Here is a 21,336-nt window from a genome sequence, read left to right as displayed (position 1 = left end):
ACTCGATCGAAGGCCTTAGAAAAGTCGGTAGCTACCAAAGTACAGATGGATTTTGAAGCATCAGTGTCTTTGCATAGATTGTCCACTAAGCTGACTAGGGCGTGAACGGTTGAGCGGCCTTTAAGGCTGCCATACTGTCTCTTGTCAAACTTAATGTCATGTAGAATCCATTTCAATGCAAAGTACTCTGCTATCTTCGAAAACTGAGAAGTTAAGGAGATAGGTCGTAGCTGATCTAAACTGACAGGGTGAGTCTTAGGAAGGGGTACAACGACCGCCTGCTTCCACTGGTTCGGTACAACTCCCTCCTGGAATGATGTATTAAGGATGTGGCAGAACGGTGTAGACAGTTCGCAGGCAAACTCACGGAGTAGCTTCAGGGGAATATTGTCTAGACCCGGTGCCTTTGACGTCTTGACAACCAGAAGCCGCTGATACACATCCCAAACATGCAGGGTGGGGAGCTTGTTTGTAGCGGGTAGGAAGGTGGGCAGTTGACAGAGATCAAGTGCCGGGAGTGCTTTAGAGACTTCAGCAAACTTTCTATTGATGATGTTTGCAACGGCTGCTAATGTTAACACAAACCATGTAACTGTATAATACTGGCACATACATATGGAAATTGTTCTCATATTATATGGGATATGCAGTGTAACTTGTTGTTGAAAGAGATATCTTTCTTTGTTTTTTCAGTAAACATGTTCTAAGTGAAGATGTAATCTCGAGAAAGGTAGAAGACAACAAGCTCCACAGCTTCCGACTGCTGACCAAGACAAACCATTTACCCAAGTGGGGGGAGCGATTCCTCCCTTCAGGTACCCCCAGGTTTGCATCCGTAGTGGAAGAGTCTGTGGTGGACCCCGTTGCAAAAACCTTCACAACATTCACATGGAACCTCAACTTTACCAGAATTATGGTGAGAGAAAGATGTTCATCTTGAGTTTGGCTAAATACATGAACATTGTACAATGTATATACATAGCGATACAAACATGAACCTTTTTGTACAGTTCAGTATTTTGTATGAAATGTATGATGTTTGCTTATTTTCCATGATAATGGATCAGTAACTTTCAGGCTTTTTAGACATGTGGCATCTCCTTTTTATTTCACTCATCCAGAATGTTAGAGAGAAGGTGGTCTACTCAGTGTCACCAGAAAACAATGGCTGGACCCAAGTCCACAGGGAAGCCTGGGTGTCCTCTAGCATGTACGGATTCATCCGAGCCATCCAACACTTTGGGGTGGACAGATACAAGAAGAACTCAGAAAAGGCCAACTTGGGACTCCAACTTGTGCTGGGCAGACTCTTTAACAAGGGACAGGAAGTTTCTTCAGAGCAGAAACCTGTAGAAAAGAAAATATTACTGAAAGAGAAGGCTAAAGTTGCAAAGGAAGCAGCCATTCAGGTGGCTCAGCAGAAAGCACAGCAAAAGCAGGGAACGTTGATGTGACAAAAGGCAGACCAAGTGGATAGTTAGAATTATAGCAGTGTGAAAAGATTGAAGATACATATTATGTTACAAGGGTGTTTGTTCGCCCAAAGCTCAATTTGTGGAAAAAGATCAGTCCAGAATGTGACTGCATAGCAGTGGTAAACGGAAGTTGCTGAATGATTTTACGTACTACAATCTTTGATACAGATGGGAGTACTTATGAATTAAGGTAGTTTTGGTTTTACTGGTCTGGTTATATAAGATACAGAGCTGTCATGTTTTGAATAAGAAAGTCTGTTATACTCTGTTATAGCTTCTTACCTTGTACTTATAATACAGTACAAGTTGTTTGCCTTGTACAGTTATGATATGTACATACTACGTATACAGGGTAAAAATGTACAATACAAAATGTATGATAAGGGGAGAGTGAATTTACCTTGGGGAGGGTTAGAGTTAGACAAAAATGAGGTATAAACTTTTACAAAAGGGAGTCATATTCATGGGCAGTAAGAAAACTGGATTAGATTACAGTTTTGCTACAAATATTCAATATGTTCACAATATACAAACTCTCAGGGTTTTTTGTTGTACAATTTTGTGTGAAAATTGATATTTCTAGTAATGTTGTTCATCTGTAGCTGTACATTGACCCACAGCCTTTCAACCACATTTGCTCAAACACCATTTAATGCTGGGCAACATCCGTTATAATTACTTCACTTCAGACATGTTTCCTTTCATTTATTTAATAGAAAACCAATAAATACTATAAAAATTAATGTTGGGACTTCATGTTCCTTGTGAACTCTATTCCTTCCTTGTTAGAATGTTAAATCAGCATTATTATAAGTAGTAAAACTTAGGGTAGCTCAAATGAAACTACTAAAATATGATAGAATGATTGAACTCCAAAAGAGTGTTATTTTCTGATAAATATTCATTTTAGTCAGTATATCAACCAGGCTGTTTCATATTATACAATTAAGTACAGTACCCACTAGTCTTGTGTACATCAAAAAGCATTCAGTATTGTGCTAAACTCCCCAAGTACTCTTTTAATTAGATTAAGTAATCTCAGGCAATGGCTGAATACATGTACAATGTGTCTGACATGGCCTGACAAAAGTTACAAAACCAATTTGAGGGGCAATGTAAAAAAGTCATCTTGCTATGGATTATCTACATGAAAATGGCGATGTTTTGGGTGTGTGTGTGTGTGTCTGTGTCAAGAGATGTGTAGCTGAGCATTGGTTCTATTGATGTCTTTGCTCTTACTGTAGACATCCCAAAACATAAAAAGACAATATGCTCATTTAGCATATACATACATGTAGTTTCAAAAAGTTCCTTAAGGATAGAGTTTCTCTTGCATCAGTTTTATTTTTTTTCTGGAAAGCTCTGTCATGTTCTGTACATGCTGCTTGTTTTTAAAAAAAGCTACAGAAAATACAAAAGTTACATAATTGCAATAGCATTTTGAAAATATCCATCAAAGAATTTACACTACACAAGCACAATTTATCCTTGACTTTCACAAGGTCAATCGATTGATAAAAGCTGCCTCTTCAAATAGTCAAGTTGGAACATAGCCATGATCAGAGAGCAGTATTGTCACGATTTGCTTTATGTACAAGTTTCATGTATATGTAGTCTTATTGAATTCACCCAGACAAAATTATAATGTATCTCCAAGTGTTTACAAAAGGATGAATCCATCTAGAGTCTGCAGGAGTTTTGGTTATTGCACTTAATAATAGCAAACATAGCTAAAATAATTAGTACGTGCAAGTGGTCAAAGGTTAGAAACTGCAATATATACATATAAAAGACTGGCTTTAAAATACATGCAGGTCTCTGTTTTTCTCTCAAAAATACATATGAAATATAATTTAAAAATTACTTTGATTCAATTCTATGTTACGAATAATAGACTGATGTTTTCACAAAACGTATCCCTTAATTATTCAAGACATTTTAACAGCTGCCCTTGATTGTTAACAAAAGTCATTGGGTCTAGGTTTCCGAGAAGGTCCAAGACGGACAGGTTCCCTGACAGCCGTGCCCATCAGTGTGCCAGGTCAGGTGATTCAGACCCTCCCAAAGGATCTGGTCGAGGCTCCTTTGGTTTCTTCAATCTCTTTGAGCTGAGAAGGGGATTAGAAGATTAAAGAAGGGGATTAGAATAAAAAAAAGCAATTGAAAAAACATCTGATTTTATGAAGATTAGGGATTAAATTTCATTTTTGCATGTACAGAAGTAACTTACATTTAATCCTATTGATAATTTCATTTTGTAAAAACATGATGCTTCAAAGAAACAATGCAAACTCACAGTATACATAACTAGCATGCATATCGTAAATCTTTTCAGGGGGATGTATAGTACACAACTGATACAGGTACCTGTAATGTAGACTTGTACCTTCAATAGGAAGGTTTGCCAGTACTTGCATTTGATTCTGAGAATTCTTATATTTTCTCTTTACAAGTGCTTTACTTCCAAGTTACTAACTGTCTGAAGTCAGTCTAATTTGTTTCTGACATGAGACATCACAGACCAACATTTATATGTATTTTAACTCATAGTGAGAAGTGCTAAAGCATGTTCAGCATCGATAGAAATGACAGCTAATGCTGCTAGCTAAGTGCTTGGGAGTTGAGACAGCATAAATCAAGAAAGCCTGATGACCCTGACCACACTAGGAGATTGTAAAAGTAATGGTCAGGTCTCACCAATGAGAGTGAAAATGTAACATGGCCTTGGGGATATTATACTCCAAGCAGAGGATTGTCTCCTGCTGTTTTTGGCGTGTTTTTAGGCGTTTTATTGGGACTTCTATTTTGTGCTGTTTTCTTTAGACATAAAGAAAACAGCACAAAATAGAAAGCCCAATATAAATGCCCAAAACAGTCGTAGCCGAACCTCTGCTTGAAGACTACGGGATATCAGCTAACCTGAGATCATAGCAACACTTGAGAAGCATCAGCACAGTAATAGAAGCTGCTACTGAATATGGTTATAAGCTCAGAGGCGCATCATATACATGTATTGTAAAGATGCAGAAAAAAAGTACTTGTAAGAGAAGAAAGGTTGCATATTGAGAATGCATGTTGCTTGCTATACAGCTGCGATAGGGAAAAAATGCAAGAGCCGAACATTCAGATGTTGAACCACAGTACAGTGAAGCACCGACCCATGACCTTGAAGATCATCCCTATTCCTGAAGGTGAGGGGAATCCACCCCTCCCAACGGCTCAGGGCGGGTTTCTGGAGCATTCCTCAGGGGCGGAAGGTGTTTCTTCTTTTTTAATCTCTTTAAGGCACTAGATAAGATAGATCAGAAAGTGAATCACACAGATCATTACAGGTCCATGGAGACACCCTTAATGACAGCAGGGTAAACAGAGAAATCTGATACAGATTGGTCACAGATCAACCATACAAGACACTCATCACAACAACAACAACAACACACAACATTGAGAAGAATCAAGATAGGACAGCTCTCATTAGTATTGCAAGAATTCTGACCTAAACATACAACTGTACTGCTGGACTGATTTGTGAAATTGACTTTTATTACTTTGATTGTTCTCAATGACAAGAAACCCCTGTCATTTTGCCAGGCACTTTCTTGTGACTTCATATAAAAGGAGCAAAGAAAAAATCAACAATAAACAGTAAAAATAAGGGTGTTATTAATTAATCTTGAAAGAAAATAATTATCATTGGCAAAAATACACAAAGGTCATACAAGACAGATATTTCATGTTGCTAAACTTGAGCAGGAATAAACAGCAGAATCAATCATTTTATCTGCACAATTTGTGTGTAAATTTTAAAGGTTGAAGGGTGGTTTTCCATCTCCAGGCAAATTTATCAAATTGTCTTTCAACCATGTAGATCAAAAATGATTTAAGACAAGGTTTCAAGACTTGAAAATAGGGAGGGACAGATTTGACATGAATTAGTTTATGTGAACACTTTCCTGTCAAAAAGCAATACCATGGTGCTTAAATTAGAATATGTGCATGTTTTATCTAATCCTACCCTTCTTTCCTCTTCTTCTTCTTGGTGGAAGGAGGTGGAGTGTAAGGTCCTAGTGTGGCCTCCCTGATCCTCAAGGCTAACGTGCTCTCCCTTCTAGAGATTCCTCTGCACAATTACAAAACACCTTGTTATTAGTATTCAAAATCTCATACCAAGACTTTTTATGAGATTAGATAGCATCTAACCAACTGCTAACTGAAGGACTGTGAGAATCCCCAACAACTAAACTTCACTAATCCCTAACACTTCTGAATAAATAAATAAATTCACTTCTGAAGTCTAAAGATCAAATGCAATGGGTATACATCCGCACCGAGACTTTTTCCTGCGCCCACCATCCGACTCATCACTTGAGTGGGACTCCTCTGTGTAGATTTTCTCCAGGATCTGACTGATGTCAGTGTTGTGGGGGAAGAGGAGAGTCAGGACAGAGAACAGCTCCTCCCGCTCAAACCTGCCTGTCTTCACCAGCCCGGAGATAAACTTCAGCTCCTGTTGGGGACAACATTGTGGTGATTTATAGGATAGATGTTACAAGAGAGATGTTACAGGTGATGAATTATAGGGGGCACAATACAGGTAAAGCATTACTGGTGACACAGATGAAATGACAGGTGAAGCATAAAATATATAACATCTCACCTGTTCTTGCAGTGCCTGTTTCCTCTTCATATCCCACTGTCGTCTGTAGTCCTCAAGGTTCTGCTCTACGCCTCGCTCCATCTTCTGCCTGGAAACGGAAACAAGACAAACATCTCAACACATGATTTACTGTTTGATGAGTTCCCTTGACCAGTTGAATTGTGAAATTAAGTATACTGTGAGAAGAAAATTCACTATATGGTGTGCAAGACTTGACAGACAGACCACTAGATACCTATAGAACTAGACAGATACAGTCTGATACACTTGACTGAAGGTTTTCAAATGAAATAATTTTCAGATCTCCTTCACAAGCACCTTTTGGGAACACATACAGTAAACTAAAGAGAACTTAGGTTATTAGTATCTGCCCTACATAGGAAACAAAGCTTTAAATCAATGACATATATCATGTTATGACAATTGTACAAATAATACTAGTAGACAGCCTGCAGCTCATTGTTTCAGGTTTCTTTTGTTTTCTCATATGAATACATTAGTACCCTTAAAAGGTTCAATCCATGTATCCTTTTGCCCACCACACTTTTCCAACATGCTTTTGTAATGTATGAACACCAAAAGAGCAATGCCAGTGAGCAGAAACACCAAAGTTACAAATGTACCTAGCCTCTGCTAACTCAGAATGATGGTAGTGTTTAACCATGGTCATCCTGGACCCAAAGAAAGATGTCTCACAGTCATCATCATCATCATCATCTTGATCAGAGTCTTGGAAGCCTTTGTTAGCGTAAGATTTTCTTCCACTTCAAGAGGTAGCAGGTAAGGGAAAGAAGTGCATGGATATAAAGCATTGAAAAGAGATTGTCTTCACAAACGGTCCTCAAAATTCTGATGAATCAATTGGTATGCTGAAATGTGGAGATGCAGCATGCTGAATGTGATTAGCTTTCAAGCACCACCTCAGTGTTTAGATATCATCATTAAGCTGCACTGTCAAAAGTTCTTGCTTTTCAGATGAAGAAAATGGAAGAATCATTGGCCATTATTATCATATGTCAGACAACAATGATATTATGTCCTTACCGTTGCTTTTCGCTCTCCATCATGTACTTGTTCTTCATGGCAGCCATCTTGAATCTTGCAGCAGTCTTGCTGGCCTCCTGACTGTGGATCTCCCTCAGCCTCTCCTCATGCAGCTGGAGCATGGACTTCTCCCGCTGCATCATCTTCTCTGTCAGCTTCTTCTTCAGCTCCTCCTCCTGCCGCTGGCGCTGGTGGTGCAGCTTCTTCTCAAGTTTGTCCACATCCTAAACAATTAAGGATTTTATTTGTCAACTTTAATGCTTGCCCTCATTACTGGTTAACCATTTGAAGACAAGGGATTAACCTAAATTTTACACCATTCTATGTATATATTATCCAATAAACTGTTGCTTTAGTAACTATTACCTTGCTAATCTTATTACCTGCATGTCTAACTCTTATCAACATGATCATTTATTTTCGATCAACAAATGATATATTATGATTCAACAGCCAGAAGTTGGTCTGTACCTTTTTGTGCTGCTCAATGACTTTTTTACACTCAGGGTCAGTCAGCACCCCCTTGTCACTCAGCTCGTCAACGAGGTTGGTGGTCAGCTTGTTCAGCGCTTCTCTCTGCTCCTCTATGGTGGCAAGCTGAACAAAAGAACGGCATGAGTCCTCCAACATGTAATATATTGTGTTGCATTGCATTCTATTACGGAATTTCATTATTGCTTTAAATCATTGGACTCTCCACATTAGCCTAAATTGGCTCTCTGCATCAACTTTCAATACCTCGCCCTCGTTATTGAACCTTAGAACTGATACTATATAATAAGTATTAAACCCCAATACTAAGACCTCAGATTTGGTGACATTGGCAACATGAAACTGTGATCCCAGAAAGCACCAAATCATATATGCTCTATTTGTACCATATGCAATATGCACAGTAAGCACTGACCTCTCGAGCCCTCTCCATCTGCAGTGATGACAGGAGCCCCCCCAGCCGCTCCTCCTGGTCCTTCAGGGCCTGCGCTCGCTCCTGTAGCATCTCCACACGGATCTGGGGAGCAGGGGGGCTGGTGTTAGGGGGGAACATATTGGCCAAACAAGTGCTAGAGGGGTGTTGGTGTGGACAGCCATAAGGAGAGTGTGTGATCCATGTTAAGGGTATTTAGCACCATGGGCAGGGAATTTAGCAGCCAGAAATAGTGTGAGTGCTATTCAGCGTTAAGGGCAGTTTGTCTAGTATCAATAATAGTCAGTACCAGGAGCAACGTTAGTAAGTGCACATAGAATTCAGCACCAAGGACAGAGTAGACAGTTTGTACAGTATTCAGCAATGAAGAGGGTAGGGTAGAGACTTTGCATATCATTTGGCACCAAGGGCAAAGTAGATTCAGTACTAAGGACATACTAAGGTATGAATAGTATTAAGCACCAAGGACAGGGTAGATATTTAGTATTCGGCAATATGGACTGAGTTGATATTGTGTTAAGTATTCAGCACCAAGGACAAGGTAGATATACAGTATTCAGCATAGAATAGATAGCGTGGATAGTACGAAGATAGTAACAAGGACAGTAGAACTAACTGATCAGTAGGACATGTAAATATGGTGCTCACAGTTTCTATGTCGTCATCCATCCTGGCCTGACTCTCCTCCGACAGCAGGCTGATCCTCTCCTGCAGCTGCTGCTTCAGCAGGCTCACATCGTCCAGCTCTCCCTCCGAGTCACTGCCACGGTAACGCTGGCGCTTCTGTGGAGTCCAAGATCAGATGTTTGCATGAATTGTCATACTTCAGTTTGAATTACTTGAAACCAACAACAAGCAAGCTCTACGTATTGACTATGACCATGACTGTCTTTGCCAATGAAGATAAAAATTGGAAGAGAACCATCCAAATAGAAGACATCATCAAAAGCTGCAGTCATCTGACTGAGCATACAAACTTCTGACATATGCTGACTTTCTGCCTGAATTTATTGTTGTAGTGAACGTTTGGAGTTGGGATATGACTGGAGAAACAAACATGCACCTTTTCCTGCTTGATTTGTTTCTTCTGCAGTTTCTCCATGGCTTTGGCTCTCCTCTGGGCAAGCTTCTCCTCCAACATGCGACGCTGGTGGAGCTTGTTCAAGGTCAGGTTGTTCTCAAGTGTTGCCACATTTTTCTCATGTTCCCTCAGAATCTTCTCCTTGTCCTCCTCAGAGATGGCTGTCTGTGCATTGATCAAGTGTCTGAAAATAGCAACAACTTCAAATCAATCATGATTGGTCCAGATAATGTACGGATGCTGTTTTTAAGAAGTATGCAATTCTTTTTTGCATACTTGTGACATTTTCTACAAAGAGCATGCAGCAGTAGCGTGCATACCAGTGCTCAGAAGTCCAGCAGGCAGGCTGTTTTTTAACTTCCAACCATATAATCCAGAGCTTTTGTCATGCTCTCAACAGGATGCAGTGTCATAATCAGCATAAAGCAGAGTTCTGTAGGTCTGACCAACCTAAGCTTACTAACCCGACAATTTTCTCCTCCCTGGCCCGTATCTTCTCCTGCTCCTGCCTCTCCAGCTCTGCCCTCTTGGCCAGCTCCGCTCTCTTCTCCTCCAGACGACGCTCCAGCTCCCGTGTCTGCTTCCTCTTCTGCTCCTCGTGGACTTCATTAAGCTGCTCCAGTTCTCGCTGATGTTGGGCAAGAATCTCATTCTTCTGCTTCTCTTTCAGTCCTGACGTTTTACAGAGATAAGAGCACTTTAAGTCAGTAATTTCTTTTATAAAATCTTTTTCGCTGCTTTGCAGACATTGCATCTTTTTTCATATACACATTTTATCAATATGATGCAATGTTCTTTGGCAAAAATTTCCTGATGTGGACTTGTCCATGCACCAAAGTGTTTGTAGAAAAGTAAACAGAGAGAGGCCTGAATAATATTGGATATGTGCATATATATCTTTTTCTGAAGTGCAGATCAATACATATGGTGGTTTCATTCTTTCCTCCAACCAAAAAAAAAAAGAAAGTTTATATGAAATCAAAACAATGTATGTAAATTCATTTTACCAGCACTTCCAAGTTCAGCACAAAGCTTGTCCTTGAACAGCACAATTTCATCCTGGGCCATCTTTGTCAGGTCAAAGGTCAGCCTGTCCAGCTGGTCCGAGGCATCCTTGTCCAATGAAATCTCAAGGTTGTTCATCTCTGTGACATGGCGAGACATCAGCTGGTGACGTGCATCAATGTAGTCCTCAGCATCTGGAACATATATTCACAATGTGCTTAGAACAAAAAATGTTTTAAGAAGTTGGTATGGAAGCAAATTTGTTCTGACTTTTATTGCCTGATATCTGAAAATCTACTGTTTGCTATTAACTTTGTGCATGTTGACAACTACTGCACTAACCTCCCTCCCCCTCACTCTGCATCTCCTGCTGCTTCTTCTCAAACTCATCCACTTCTTGCCGCTGCTCTGCCTCCTTCTCAGCCAGCCGCTTCTTCTTAAGCTCAGCAAGACGCTTCTGGAGTGCTGCTTCTTGTGACTCCCGTGACTTATCGTGCCTTTCCCTGGCCGCCAACATCTCTCTGCGAATCCTCTCTTTGAACATTTGCTCCTGCTCAGCTGACAACTTCCCATCTCTGAGAGCAAAAGATAATGACAGCTGCTATTTGGTAACTTGGTAATATAGTACTGGGATTATTCTTGAGTAGGCAGAGACCAGAGTTAATTCATATAAAGATTCATAGACCCAGCAATTGAAAATATACATTATCCCACCATTTTATTCCATTGATTAAAAAGTGCATTTTCACAGTTTAAGATTCTGAGAGTATAGAATGACTTACTCTCGCATCTCCTGCACAATGCCTGCCTGCTGTGTGGCCAGAGTGTTCAGCACCTTTTTGTTATGGTCTTCCTGATGCTCCTGCACAAGCAAATGGTTACAAGGTCACACAAAATGTTTTAACTCAAAACTCAGTAGCATAGCTTGATATCAAATGATAAATACATATCATAACAGTTACTAATGCTTCAATTCAATACACTTGTTGTTACTGTTGGTTCATGTTGCATCAGGTCCCTGCATTTGTGCATTCTTTAAGATTTACCATGGCCATCCCTATGTTTCAAAGATGTTACAACTTAAACTTAACCAACCTTTGATTGGTCAAAGCTTTTAAACCCTGTTTACATCAATATAACTAAGAGGGGACTAATAAAAAAAACTGTATAACCACATATACATCGACCTTAGCTCTTGGCTCTCCTTGTGTACCAAAAGACTACCACCAATATTCTATCTGTTGGTGCTTTTACTCCTTGTTTTCTTCAGCAGTATGATTTGTACTTATTGTTTTGACCCCAATAGGCTAAGTAAGAGAAGTCCTCATCCCTGTGACTGTACTGTTGTTACCTACCTTAGCCTTTGCCATGGCTCTCCTCTGTGCCAGCTTCTCCTCCAGCAGCATCCTTTGCCGTGACATCTCCTCGTCCATCAGCCTGTTGATGGTTGCCTGGTTCTCCTTATGTTCCCTCATGATCCGTGCAGCCTCCTCCTCTGACAGCTCTGCCTGCTCCGCCAGATCCTTCAGGAGGTTGTGCTGCAGCTCCTTCAGACCGACACGCTTCTTCAACTCAAACTCCTAAAGGGGATGAGATGCAACAGGAAATGAAGTATATTTTGAAATATGAAATTCATTACCTCATTACACTGCTATTTTGTACAATGCTTTGATGTTAAGTATGCTTTAGCAAATGTGTTTTTGTGTTCTGAATGACTAAAATCCATCCTTGACAATATGAATGAGAACACACATATAAAAGTTTTATAATGTCCCTTCTTCAGATCTTCCTATCTGTCCCACCTTCCTGATTTTCTCCTCCTCCTCTGCCTGCTCCAGCTGTAGCCTGTATGAGAGCTCCTCTGTCTCCACCTGGTGCTGCTGGTCCAGCAGTTTCACCAGCTCACGACGTTCCTTCTCAGGGGTGTTGGTCGTCCTGTCAATCAGCTGCTTTCTCTCTTCCTCATGCTTCTTATGGAGGCTGTCTACGTTGTCCTTATAGGTAGGAAGACATAATATCAATGGATGTATTAATTGATCAATGAAACAACCTGGATATCAAGTTCCTCATGACAGGAAAACCATGTGACACAACTGTATATGTTTGCATTTTGTGTATGGATTCCATTCCTCTCCAAGGTGCTGAAACACTGGCTATTAGTCAGGAGTCTGTAAAGATATACATCTCCTATACATCTCTCCCTTTGCCTCCTTCTGCAATTTTGTTGACACTGCTTACCTTGTTCTTAGCTGCCAGCCTCTTATGAAGCCTGCTCAATGCTTTCTGATACTCCTCACCCAGACGTCTGCAGAGGGCTCGCCATGCCTTATTGAACTTGTCCTGGACCCTGTCAAGGATGGGTCTGGAGATCTCACCTTTGTGCCTGTAGAAAGGTATATGGAACTTGAATCAGCTTTGACTAGGGATTTTTATGTTATTAGACTATGGGCAACAATATTGTATGTCATATATAGTGCAGTGGTCAGCAAATCTGTTTCTTTGTCTGACCAACATGCTACAAAAGGTCTTTGAAGCACCCTGAGCCACTGTCTGAACTCAGTTATATTATTCTTGAAGCTGTAAATGTTAAACACACTTTTTCTTCCTATTGCAATTGGATTAAGATATTCCTATTACTTTTTCTCACAAACAATGATTTCAGCTTCCTACCTGAGTTTCTGCAGTTGTATGTTGATGGAATTAATCATCAGCTGAAGACGATGACCTTGCAGCTTTATGTCAAGGTCGATGGATGACTTGATATCTAGACTAGAGTAGATAACAAAAGAACACAAATCATCAAGGGGTTACTATTGGCAATGATACACTCTTTGAGCCTGTACTATGGCAGAGTCATATAAGAATGTCAAGCAACAATGGATTAAGTGAGAAACATTTACACCTTCTAATGTTTTATATGTGCTAATCAACTAAAGCAATTCACTTTTATTAGTTAAAAAAAAACATTATCAGAAGGCACTTAGTGGAGTGGTTGATTGCAGAATTTCCCCCTGATTTCTTTTCCCCCTTTGAAAAGAAACGTTGATGTGTGGGTGTGGTACTCACTTGTCCAGCCACCTGAACATCTTACTAATGTCTCTGAAGGTGAGGATGGAAGCAAAGTTCAGCTCTCCGAACCAGGAACCAAGACCCTTCAGTCTGTTCTTCAGCCCAGAGAACAGGCCACCTTTCTTCTTCTTGCTCCTTCCACGCTGCAAGCAGGAATGGTTATGATGCTTGATTAAGACCAAAGTCAATATAAGACATATAAAGATATCATTTGCATTATTGTCACAATTGCTATTACTGTTGTTGCTGCAACTGTAGAAATAAGCAGACTACACTTTTGATACCAGCAGCTATGAAAATGACTGACTTCCTAACAGGATGGGATTGTTATGGGAAAAATAACATTGGTAGACCTTATGGGTGGATATGTTTTTCCACACTAAATGTATGATAAATAAGTAGTACAATCATTATAATGCCCACATGCACATGCACATGCACATACTGTAAAAAAGTTTTCATAGTTACCAGTGGGCGGACTTGCATGCCCCTTGTCCTGCCCAGTAGGAAGCAGCACAGGAGGCCAACAACGATGCCAACCAGCAGGAACACAATAAGGGCAAGGCCAATGTAACCATAGTTACGGAACAACTGGAACAATGAGCAGGACAAATATGTAAGAAGGGAACAACACAACACTGCAGGATATTCAGATGCAAGCCACACCTACATCCAAACGTTTTTCGAATCAAATTGCAATAGACCAATCCCATGGCCGATCCTACCTCTGTCAAAATGTAGAGAGGGAAAATAAAAGCATGAAGATGCAAAAACTTTAAAGAGCATTCAGACATTCTCGGTCTGTCTGCATCAATATTGCCGGTATATTCGCCCTTCAGGATACTGGTCTATAGGCAGTTAAGTGAGCTAGAGGTAAGAAGCACAGTTTGTATGTGTAATGCTAGGTACACATGCTGAAATACAAACTGTTGTGCCAAGGGCAAAAAGGACAATGATAAAAGAGATTGGAAACTTACACTGGTGAGCTCTACAAGGTTGAACCCAAGGCAAACACTGTCTGTGAGAGGTCCATAGTCTATTCCCTGGAACTAAAAACAAACGTAGATGTTGGGATTCTATAAATGTACTTTCCCTTACTCTATTTTACCTTGCAAGTAACAGTAAAGTAACTAATATTAGTTATATGCATGTAAATAATAGATGCTGAAAGATCCCTGTAAACCCTAATGACAAAAGTTTACCTGTGTACTGTTGGCTGTCTGCTGTACTGCCACACTCCGATAGGTGACATTAGCAGGGATGGTGAGGTTAGGACTGCTCTCTGCACACTCTCGCTCTTTACATTCCATCTCAGCTTGGAATGACAGGAGCAGTTCCTCCCCCACTGAAACAGGTTTGAAATACCATCAACTAATCAATCAATCAATCAACAAAATATTCAAGAGGTCAATAACCTTATCTTGCTGAAAATTACATATTAAACACAAATGGCCACCACTTGTAAGGGATTACAGTTAAATGATACATGTAGATGAGAACCACATTTTTGGCAGAGCTTTTCAAGCTAATGAATTAGACTAAATGGTCAAATGTTCATCTGTAACAAATTGACATATTTTTAGAGAGAAGATCCAGGAGATGATGAGAAAGGTGAACCAGCTGTGTTCTTTAGCACCCTGAATATATTTCATTTTGTATGTTTAATATCATATCAATAACTTTTAAACAATCAATTTACATGGAAGATGAGTCCTGGTGACTGTGATCTCTGACCCTTGCACTGTGACCTCCGGTGAAACAAATATGGGGATCATCTTCCTGTAGTTGAAGATGGTCAGGCCTGTGGCATTGCAGAAAATGGTGACATCAAAGGCATCTGCTGATGACTGGGCAGTGTGGCTAACTGTCACATTGATGCGTACCTCGTCTGGGTTTGTGGTGTCATCTGCAATCTATAAGTTAACAAAAAGGTATTTCAAATCATCAGTCACAAAAGAAACTAAGGAAGAGTATTGGCCCAAGGAAGAAGAAAAAGACTGTGCCAAACAAAAATAAACAGGACAATTACATTTACTTTACGGGTCAGTTTCATTAATCTTATCTTATTATACTTAGTCTAATAAATTATAACTATTGATCAAATAAAACACATAGTAAAAAACATTTTCTCATCAGCTATGACATTAATGACAATAATGTCCTGATATTGATCTTGTTGCACATTCCATGCATACCTGTACTGTTTGATCCATCTGTAGCTCTGGAAGGCCCAAGACAAATGTTCTCGTTCCTAGAGGAATGGCAGTACCTGCTGCTCTCAGTGTGGCTGTGAGGCTGAATGGTACTCCATTCTGCACCTGTGTAGGGTCCAGGTTGACCAGGTAGCTCACCTGCAAGAAATACAAAGTTTTTTTGTATTGGAATCAGAACAACAATTTGAAAGTAAAAACACAGATTCAGCTGGTATACGGCCTTTAACTGATACCTATGGCACACTACAAGAACCTGTCTGTTCCAACATTGTACATGATCACCTACCAGCATGGATACAGATGTGTCCACTCCCCTGCCATTCACACTGCTCGGGTAGACGATGTCACCTACATTCCAGGTCCTGATGATGGGGACAGTTGCAGGGATGAAGATCTGTCTCTTGCGACGTCTTCTGTTCTGTGACAGAAGATCTACTGGTGCAACATCACTGGCGAAATTCACCTCCTCACTTTGTGGGAGGTCTCCTCGTACTAGCAATATGTTATCAGGACCAAGGGCATCAGACTGGAACTCTGGAAATTAAATTTGACATGTTGGAATTATTCAAATTGTAACACCCTTATTTTCATATTTGGTGGCTATGTCAGGCAAAAAAACTTGCTTTGTAATCAGTTAAGGTTACCTACAAGGTTAATTATTCTGTTATAACACTTTATAGCCGGATTAAAATCCTCCTCCTAGCGGCCAGCCCTACAATTGCCGCTGCCCTAGAAGAGGGGGTCATTAACCCCAGCCAGTGAGAGATTGTGTAAACACAGGCTACAACACTCTGGTTTTGTCATCAACATACAAATCTATCAACATATCCAAAATGAGACATGAGTTACTTGTGATGAGATACAAGGGGTCTCTTTGATTTTTCATTTTGCCTGAGAAATGAGTTATGTTGTCAGAGCTGGTTCAGTGACCAAAGCTTGCACAACATAATCAATAATTCAAACCCTTAATGGCAGAAATGTCTTATCCAATACACCTGTTCAGCAAGAGGGAGATCAACATGCCAATCATTCAAAGGATATGCACGTTACAGTCTTTCCTTGTAAAGAAGACTCAGTAGTACTTTTTCTGTTTGCTGATTTACATTTTGCTATCCACAAACACCCACACATTCAAACTGCACCAAAAACATTATCTTCTTGGCGAAGGTAACGATTTTTCAAATGTATTATGCTTGTCTTACACTACCGTCAGATTAAGTTGCCTTTTTTCTGAAAAAATCCTCTTTGCTGTAAGCCCACCCCAGGGTCACTCATTAGTGTCTGTCTGTCAGTTTCTATGCAAGCAATTTAACCTTGTCAGCAGTGTTTACCTGCGTTTATGTGCCATTGCTAGGACAACAGCTCACCACTAATTATATAGACTGAAGGTCCCCATATGCCAGCTGTGCATTCAGGAAAAGTAGATTATGGCTAGAGGGAGCACCATGTTTGTGCTGTTTGTGCATATTTAGTAAATTGCCTTGGCCAGAAAGCTAACGCTAGTTCACCTTTATTCGTGGGGTAACCTATATCCGTTGTACCTAAAAACAAGATATTTAGGGATATCACGTAAATGAACGGTGGTTTCAAATTCCTTTTTTTTTCTCAATATAATGCAGTTTGAGACCACCGTTAGTCGACTTGATATCCCGAAATACCTTGGTGTTAGATACAACAGATAAAGGTTACCCCACGAATAAAGGTGAACCAGCGTTACACAGAAGCTGAAAACTAAAGGCCCTTGAGATCAACAATTGTCCAGACAATCATACACTGATATAGTCAATCATACACCAGGCATTCAATCAATGATAAATATTCGGTACTCACCCAGTTCCAAACTTGCTGCAAGTGTCCCATGTGGCATCAGGAAGGCTGTATTCACGTCCACAACTTGGTCGACCCCAACGTTGTTCTCCACATTCAAAGTGAACTTTGTCTGGTCGTTGAAAGTCAAACTTCTTGTTGCCTTTGATTCTGTCCCCCAGGCCTCAAGATTGTGACCTGAAAGGAAATAAAGGAACCCAAAATTGTATCTACTTCATTTTCAAAATTTGCCTTCTCTTCCTTTTGGAACATGATCACAAATAATCTTTGTTGCATGAGTGAACATGATAAATGACCTAATTGAATTATGTCTGGTATGTCCTTTGGAATAGATCATCTGTATAAAAATTGCCTTCAAAAAGAAGATATCCCACCATTGATTTTTAGGTCTTACAAGTTATAAGCAATGCAACTGAAATTGCCTTACAGTTAAGATGACTTTATAAACAGGAGATGGGTTGCTACAAATGTGTGGCCTTGGAATCCACTTGTGAAAATTATTAATTAATTATAATGTTTAAGTTTAGTTTGGTTGTGTCTCACAACGGCACATCAAAGTGGGTACATCTTTCAAATTTGGACGATGGAGCATATATATATTTCAAATTTGGGCAGTGGAGCATTCAAGCTCCTGAAATTAAAGCAGAGTTTTTTAGAGGTAAAACTAATTACCTTCCAGGTCCACATATCTAAGTCGTAAAGACAGTTGCACATCTCTATTGATCAAAAGCCCATCAAGTGCTTCGAACCACAACAGGATGGTAACAGTCTCGCCGACTGGCAGCAGGCCAAAGTCTAAGTTGCCTCCGGAGTTCAGCACGTCAGTGGTGAAAGAGTTGTTGTAAGGGCCACTGGATATGGAGACTGAGGATGTGACAATCGTAGCTGCTGATGTTCCTCCTGGATAAATGCTACCTCCTAACTGTGGGCATAAAATATGGAAACATTAGCCAATGATATTTAGGACCAAGTCTCTACTGAATCCAAGAATTCCTGAAATTTCCTATCCTTCACAGATGTGCCAATATCAAGTGATTGACATATCACCATTGGTATCACTCTTCTAGGGAGTCTACATTAGGATCAAAACAGAATGGCACTTGGCCTATGTTAAGTAGAGTATAAAATATATGACAAAAATAAATCTTACCTGCAAGTTTGTTGCATTTTCTGTAGATAGGCCAGTATGTTGCAAAACAACTTGTAGATGGACTACATCACCAGCTTCTATTGGTCCAGAATTGTTCAGTTCCGTGAAAATAATCTCAAGTTGTGGACCAATCACAATAAAGGACGTATTTACAGCCTGAAGCGTCCCATTTGTGGTTGGAGCAGCTTCAAACGTCAGAATGTCTTGAACATTATTAATAGGAAGAACAGTGAAAGGTGTGGCTATTGTGATGTCCTGAGAAGTTGCAGCTCCATTTGCGACATTACCAAAATCAAAGTTAAGCTTCTCCCCATCAGCGCTTGCAGTAATTTTTGTTGTGGCACTTGTCGACAAATCATTGCCATAGGTAATTACACTGTCATTTCCTTCCATGGCCACATACAGGGTGATACCGTATGTGTCGTAACAGTTTGTAGTTAGCTGCTCCTCTGTTATATTATGGGTCCCATTGAAAGACGTAACATTGACTGAGAGTGGGTCACATTTACGATATGTGTAGTTCAGATGAGGCAATGTGAGTTCCAACTTTGAATCAGCCCCTCCAGCAGGAATGGACACTGTTGTGGTGAGGTTGGCACTTCCAAGACGATACACGCCGGGATGGTTATCAAAAGTGTACTGCGTTTGTACATCTAAAGCTAATGCAACATTTTGAGATGACGCCTGGAACCACAAACATTGGAAAACACATGCTGCTAGGCATAGCACAATAGTGCTTAGTTGCTGACCTCTTATCTTTACTGCCATGATCCTTAAAGTAACTTAGTCAATAAAACTGCACTTAGCCTAAAACAGGTAAAACTAACTGAAAGACAGTTTTACAATAAAGCCCAACTGATAAGTCAAGTTGCTGAGAAACCATAGGAATTGAGCAAACAACTAGAAGAGTTACTGTTTGGTCACTGTAAGACTATTTTAAACTTGCATGTAAAAAGCTCCACACGGGACAATCTCAGACCAACGGTTACATGCCGACATGAACAGGTTCTCTCATACAGGTGTGTCCTTCCATGTGACAGGTATTGCGCATCGCAGGTGACAGGAACACCTTGGCACCAACTTGAACACCTGTTACGGATATCTGCACTTTCCTGAGTCCCATGTAGTCAAGAATCCTGTAGTTTCGTCCACACTTGCACTTGTCCTCTTTCTCGGTCACAGAAGAATTTGAATTGAGTTCTTATCAGGCGTTGTGGCAATATTCTTCCACAACATGGTTAAACAGAGGAAAAACATTTTTCCTTCCCGTAATCGCAGATTGACCTACAGTTTCAAGACCTCCCAATAATATGAATGGATTTGAGGCGTGGCTCCATGGGGTATTTTGAAACCGCCCCATCGCTATGGCTACCAGGTACAACAGGGGTAAATGGTACCATTAGGCGATACCACCACAAAGGGGCGCACGTTACATATACTTCAGTATGTCACACAAATGATGGTGTCATTGGGTATCAATTATGAAACTAGTTCAAAAGAAAAGTATCATTAATCACAACACCAACGAAACTCGGTCTTGTTTCCTTGATTTAAAGAAAATAGTTACTACAATTGTAACCCATGTACCCCGGCGTTAAATGGTCGTTACCGACTACGTCAGGTGACTACAGGTGTCTGACGTGAGGTCACCATAATAACATGTAATCCTTTGGTGTACACGAACAGGGGAAAGAATAGCCAGCTGCTGTTTTATTAACAATGCCTGGACCAGAATAATTCCATTCCCTGTACAAGCAAGAAAACGTCAGGGTCTAGGTCATCTAAAAATCCGGCTTATCGCATTTGTAGAAAGGAAATCTTGGGAAGACCAACATGACGGAGCCGTGTGTGCTTGTGACCCTGGAGTACTACAGGGGTTTCACCGAGAACGTAGACGGCGGGCTGGTGGCTCTAGGCTCGATCCTGGGGTTCTTTCTCGGCGTTCTTATCGCTGTCGTCGTGGCTAAGTGCTGCCTGTTTGACATTCTCAATTCGAGGGTACGTTCACTTCTGCTTCTGTTTGATTCAACAAGCTGAGTAAAACTTCACTCTGACCAATTTAACGTTTTCCCCAGGCTTGATGATTAACACATAACCAACACAATTTGAATCTTTTTACAGGCAAAAGACAGTGATAGTGAAATTTTACTGATGGAGAATGTGGTAGAGCCAGATTCTTCAGATGATGAAGAAGAAGAGGAAGAACGGAAGGAGGTAATACTAACGTAAATAGAACAATATCATAAGAACTGCCGTAGTATTTCTCCAATGGCAGGAAAAGTAATCATCACATCACTTCAGTATACTTTTCATTTCATTTAGGTATACACTTTTGTTAGTTGTCAATGGCTAATAGAAAAGAATCGTCCTGCATATTGCACTTATAAATTTTTGCATCACACAAGACATTTTAACTGAACATTCATGTGTTTTTACTTTTACACTGAACATGAGAGCAAGAAGTTAAGGTTCACTTTTGATTACTAGTTTGCGTTTTTATGTTATTCACAGAAGAAGAAACAAAAAGATCCCGACCAGCTATCTAATGCTTCTTCGGTAAGTATATCAATGGATGAGAACTTGACCACTCACATAACTGGCATTTTTTGGAGGGAAATTATAGCAAATAGAACAGTTTTAAAGACTCTTTTAGTTGACAAAGGGTGAGGTTCTGACTGAACTCTCTATAAACATTGTACAAGCATTTTCTAAAGAGATTCAAAATTAGAAAATAGCAAAGGACAAATGAGATGAAATATGAAATATCCAACTAAAGGCATAGGGTAATATCTAACCCAATGACTCATTCTAGCAACCAGCTGATGATGAGAAGAAAGCCAGGCTGGGTCCCAGCACCATCAGCAGAGACTCGGGCCTGCATGACATGGAC

The 21,336-nt window shown here is 40.2% G+C and overlaps 2 protein-coding genes across 5 annotated transcripts in view; one reads left to right on the top strand and one right to left on the bottom strand.

The window, feature by feature from the left end:
- LOC118414120 (PRELI domain-containing protein 1, mitochondrial-like) overlaps nucleotides 1–1,563 on the top strand; it is a 5,113-nt gene extending 3,550 nt beyond the window's left edge. For both annotated transcript variants that reach the window (XM_035817919.1, XM_035817918.1), the window contains exons 3-4: nucleotides 694–916; nucleotides 1,122–1,563. In XM_035817919.1, the coding sequence (XP_035673812.1) occupies nucleotides 694–916; nucleotides 1,122–1,454 (556 nt within the window). In that variant the 3' untranslated portion in view covers nucleotides 1,455–1,563. The remainder of the gene's footprint in view (nucleotides 1–693; nucleotides 917–1,121) is intronic.
- A 909-nt stretch (nucleotides 1,564–2,472) lies between these two features.
- On the bottom strand, nucleotides 2,473–19,853 carry LOC118414115 (limbin-like). Of its 3 annotated transcripts, XM_035817898.1 has the most exons (29): nucleotides 18,447–19,853; nucleotides 17,969–18,218; nucleotides 17,300–17,473; nucleotides 15,756–16,003; nucleotides 15,452–15,607; nucleotides 14,956–15,169; nucleotides 14,459–14,601; nucleotides 14,234–14,305; nucleotides 13,725–13,847; nucleotides 13,254–13,399; nucleotides 12,858–12,956; nucleotides 12,426–12,570; nucleotides 11,990–12,181; nucleotides 11,543–11,767; nucleotides 10,970–11,049; nucleotides 10,530–10,762; nucleotides 10,190–10,381; nucleotides 9,647–9,854; nucleotides 9,165–9,366; nucleotides 8,750–8,884; nucleotides 8,084–8,185; nucleotides 7,648–7,773; nucleotides 7,177–7,400; nucleotides 6,756–6,896; nucleotides 6,133–6,220; nucleotides 5,804–5,982; nucleotides 5,491–5,595; nucleotides 4,634–4,763; nucleotides 2,473–3,583 (listed from the first exon to the last, which is right to left on the bottom strand). In XM_035817898.1, the coding sequence occupies exons 1-28, from the start codon at nucleotides 19,212–19,214 to the stop codon at nucleotides 4,655–4,657; spliced, it is 5,079 nt and encodes a 1,692-aa protein (XP_035673791.1). In that variant the 5' UTR covers nucleotides 19,215–19,853; the 3' UTR covers nucleotides 2,473–3,583; nucleotides 4,634–4,654. The 3 variants fall into 3 exon arrangements, with proteins under 3 accessions (XP_035673791.1, XP_035673792.1, XP_035673793.1); XM_035817899.1 differs by lacking the exon at nucleotides 4,634–4,763 and having other exon boundaries at nucleotides 18,447–19,850; XM_035817900.1 differs by lacking the exon at nucleotides 6,756–6,896 and having other exon boundaries at nucleotides 18,447–19,848.
- Nucleotides 19,854–21,336: the final 1,483 nt, after the last annotated feature.

Source organism: Branchiostoma floridae, chromosome 4 (genome assembly GCF_000003815.2).
Source record: "Branchiostoma floridae strain S238N-H82 chromosome 4, Bfl_VNyyK, whole genome shotgun sequence".
Taxonomy (NCBI): Eukaryota; Metazoa; Chordata; class Leptocardii; order Amphioxiformes; family Branchiostomatidae; genus Branchiostoma; species Branchiostoma floridae.
The sequence above is the reverse complement of the archived record's forward strand: the minus strand, read 5'-3'. Positions and strand labels throughout refer to the sequence as shown.

Coding starts and splice junctions, on each gene's coding strand:
- LOC118414115 (XM_035817898.1), bottom strand. CDS start 19,214: ATGGCAGTAAAGATAAGAGGTCAGCAACTAAGCACTATTGTGCTATGC. Junction 12,571..12,857: donor ATACAACTGCAGAAACTCAG/GTAGGAAGCTGA, acceptor ACCTTTCTACAG/GCACAAAGGTGAGATCTCCA. Junction 5,596..5,803: donor GGGCGCAGGAAAAAGTCTCG/GTGCGGATGTAT, acceptor GTAATTGTGCAG/AGGAATCTCTAGAAGGGAGA.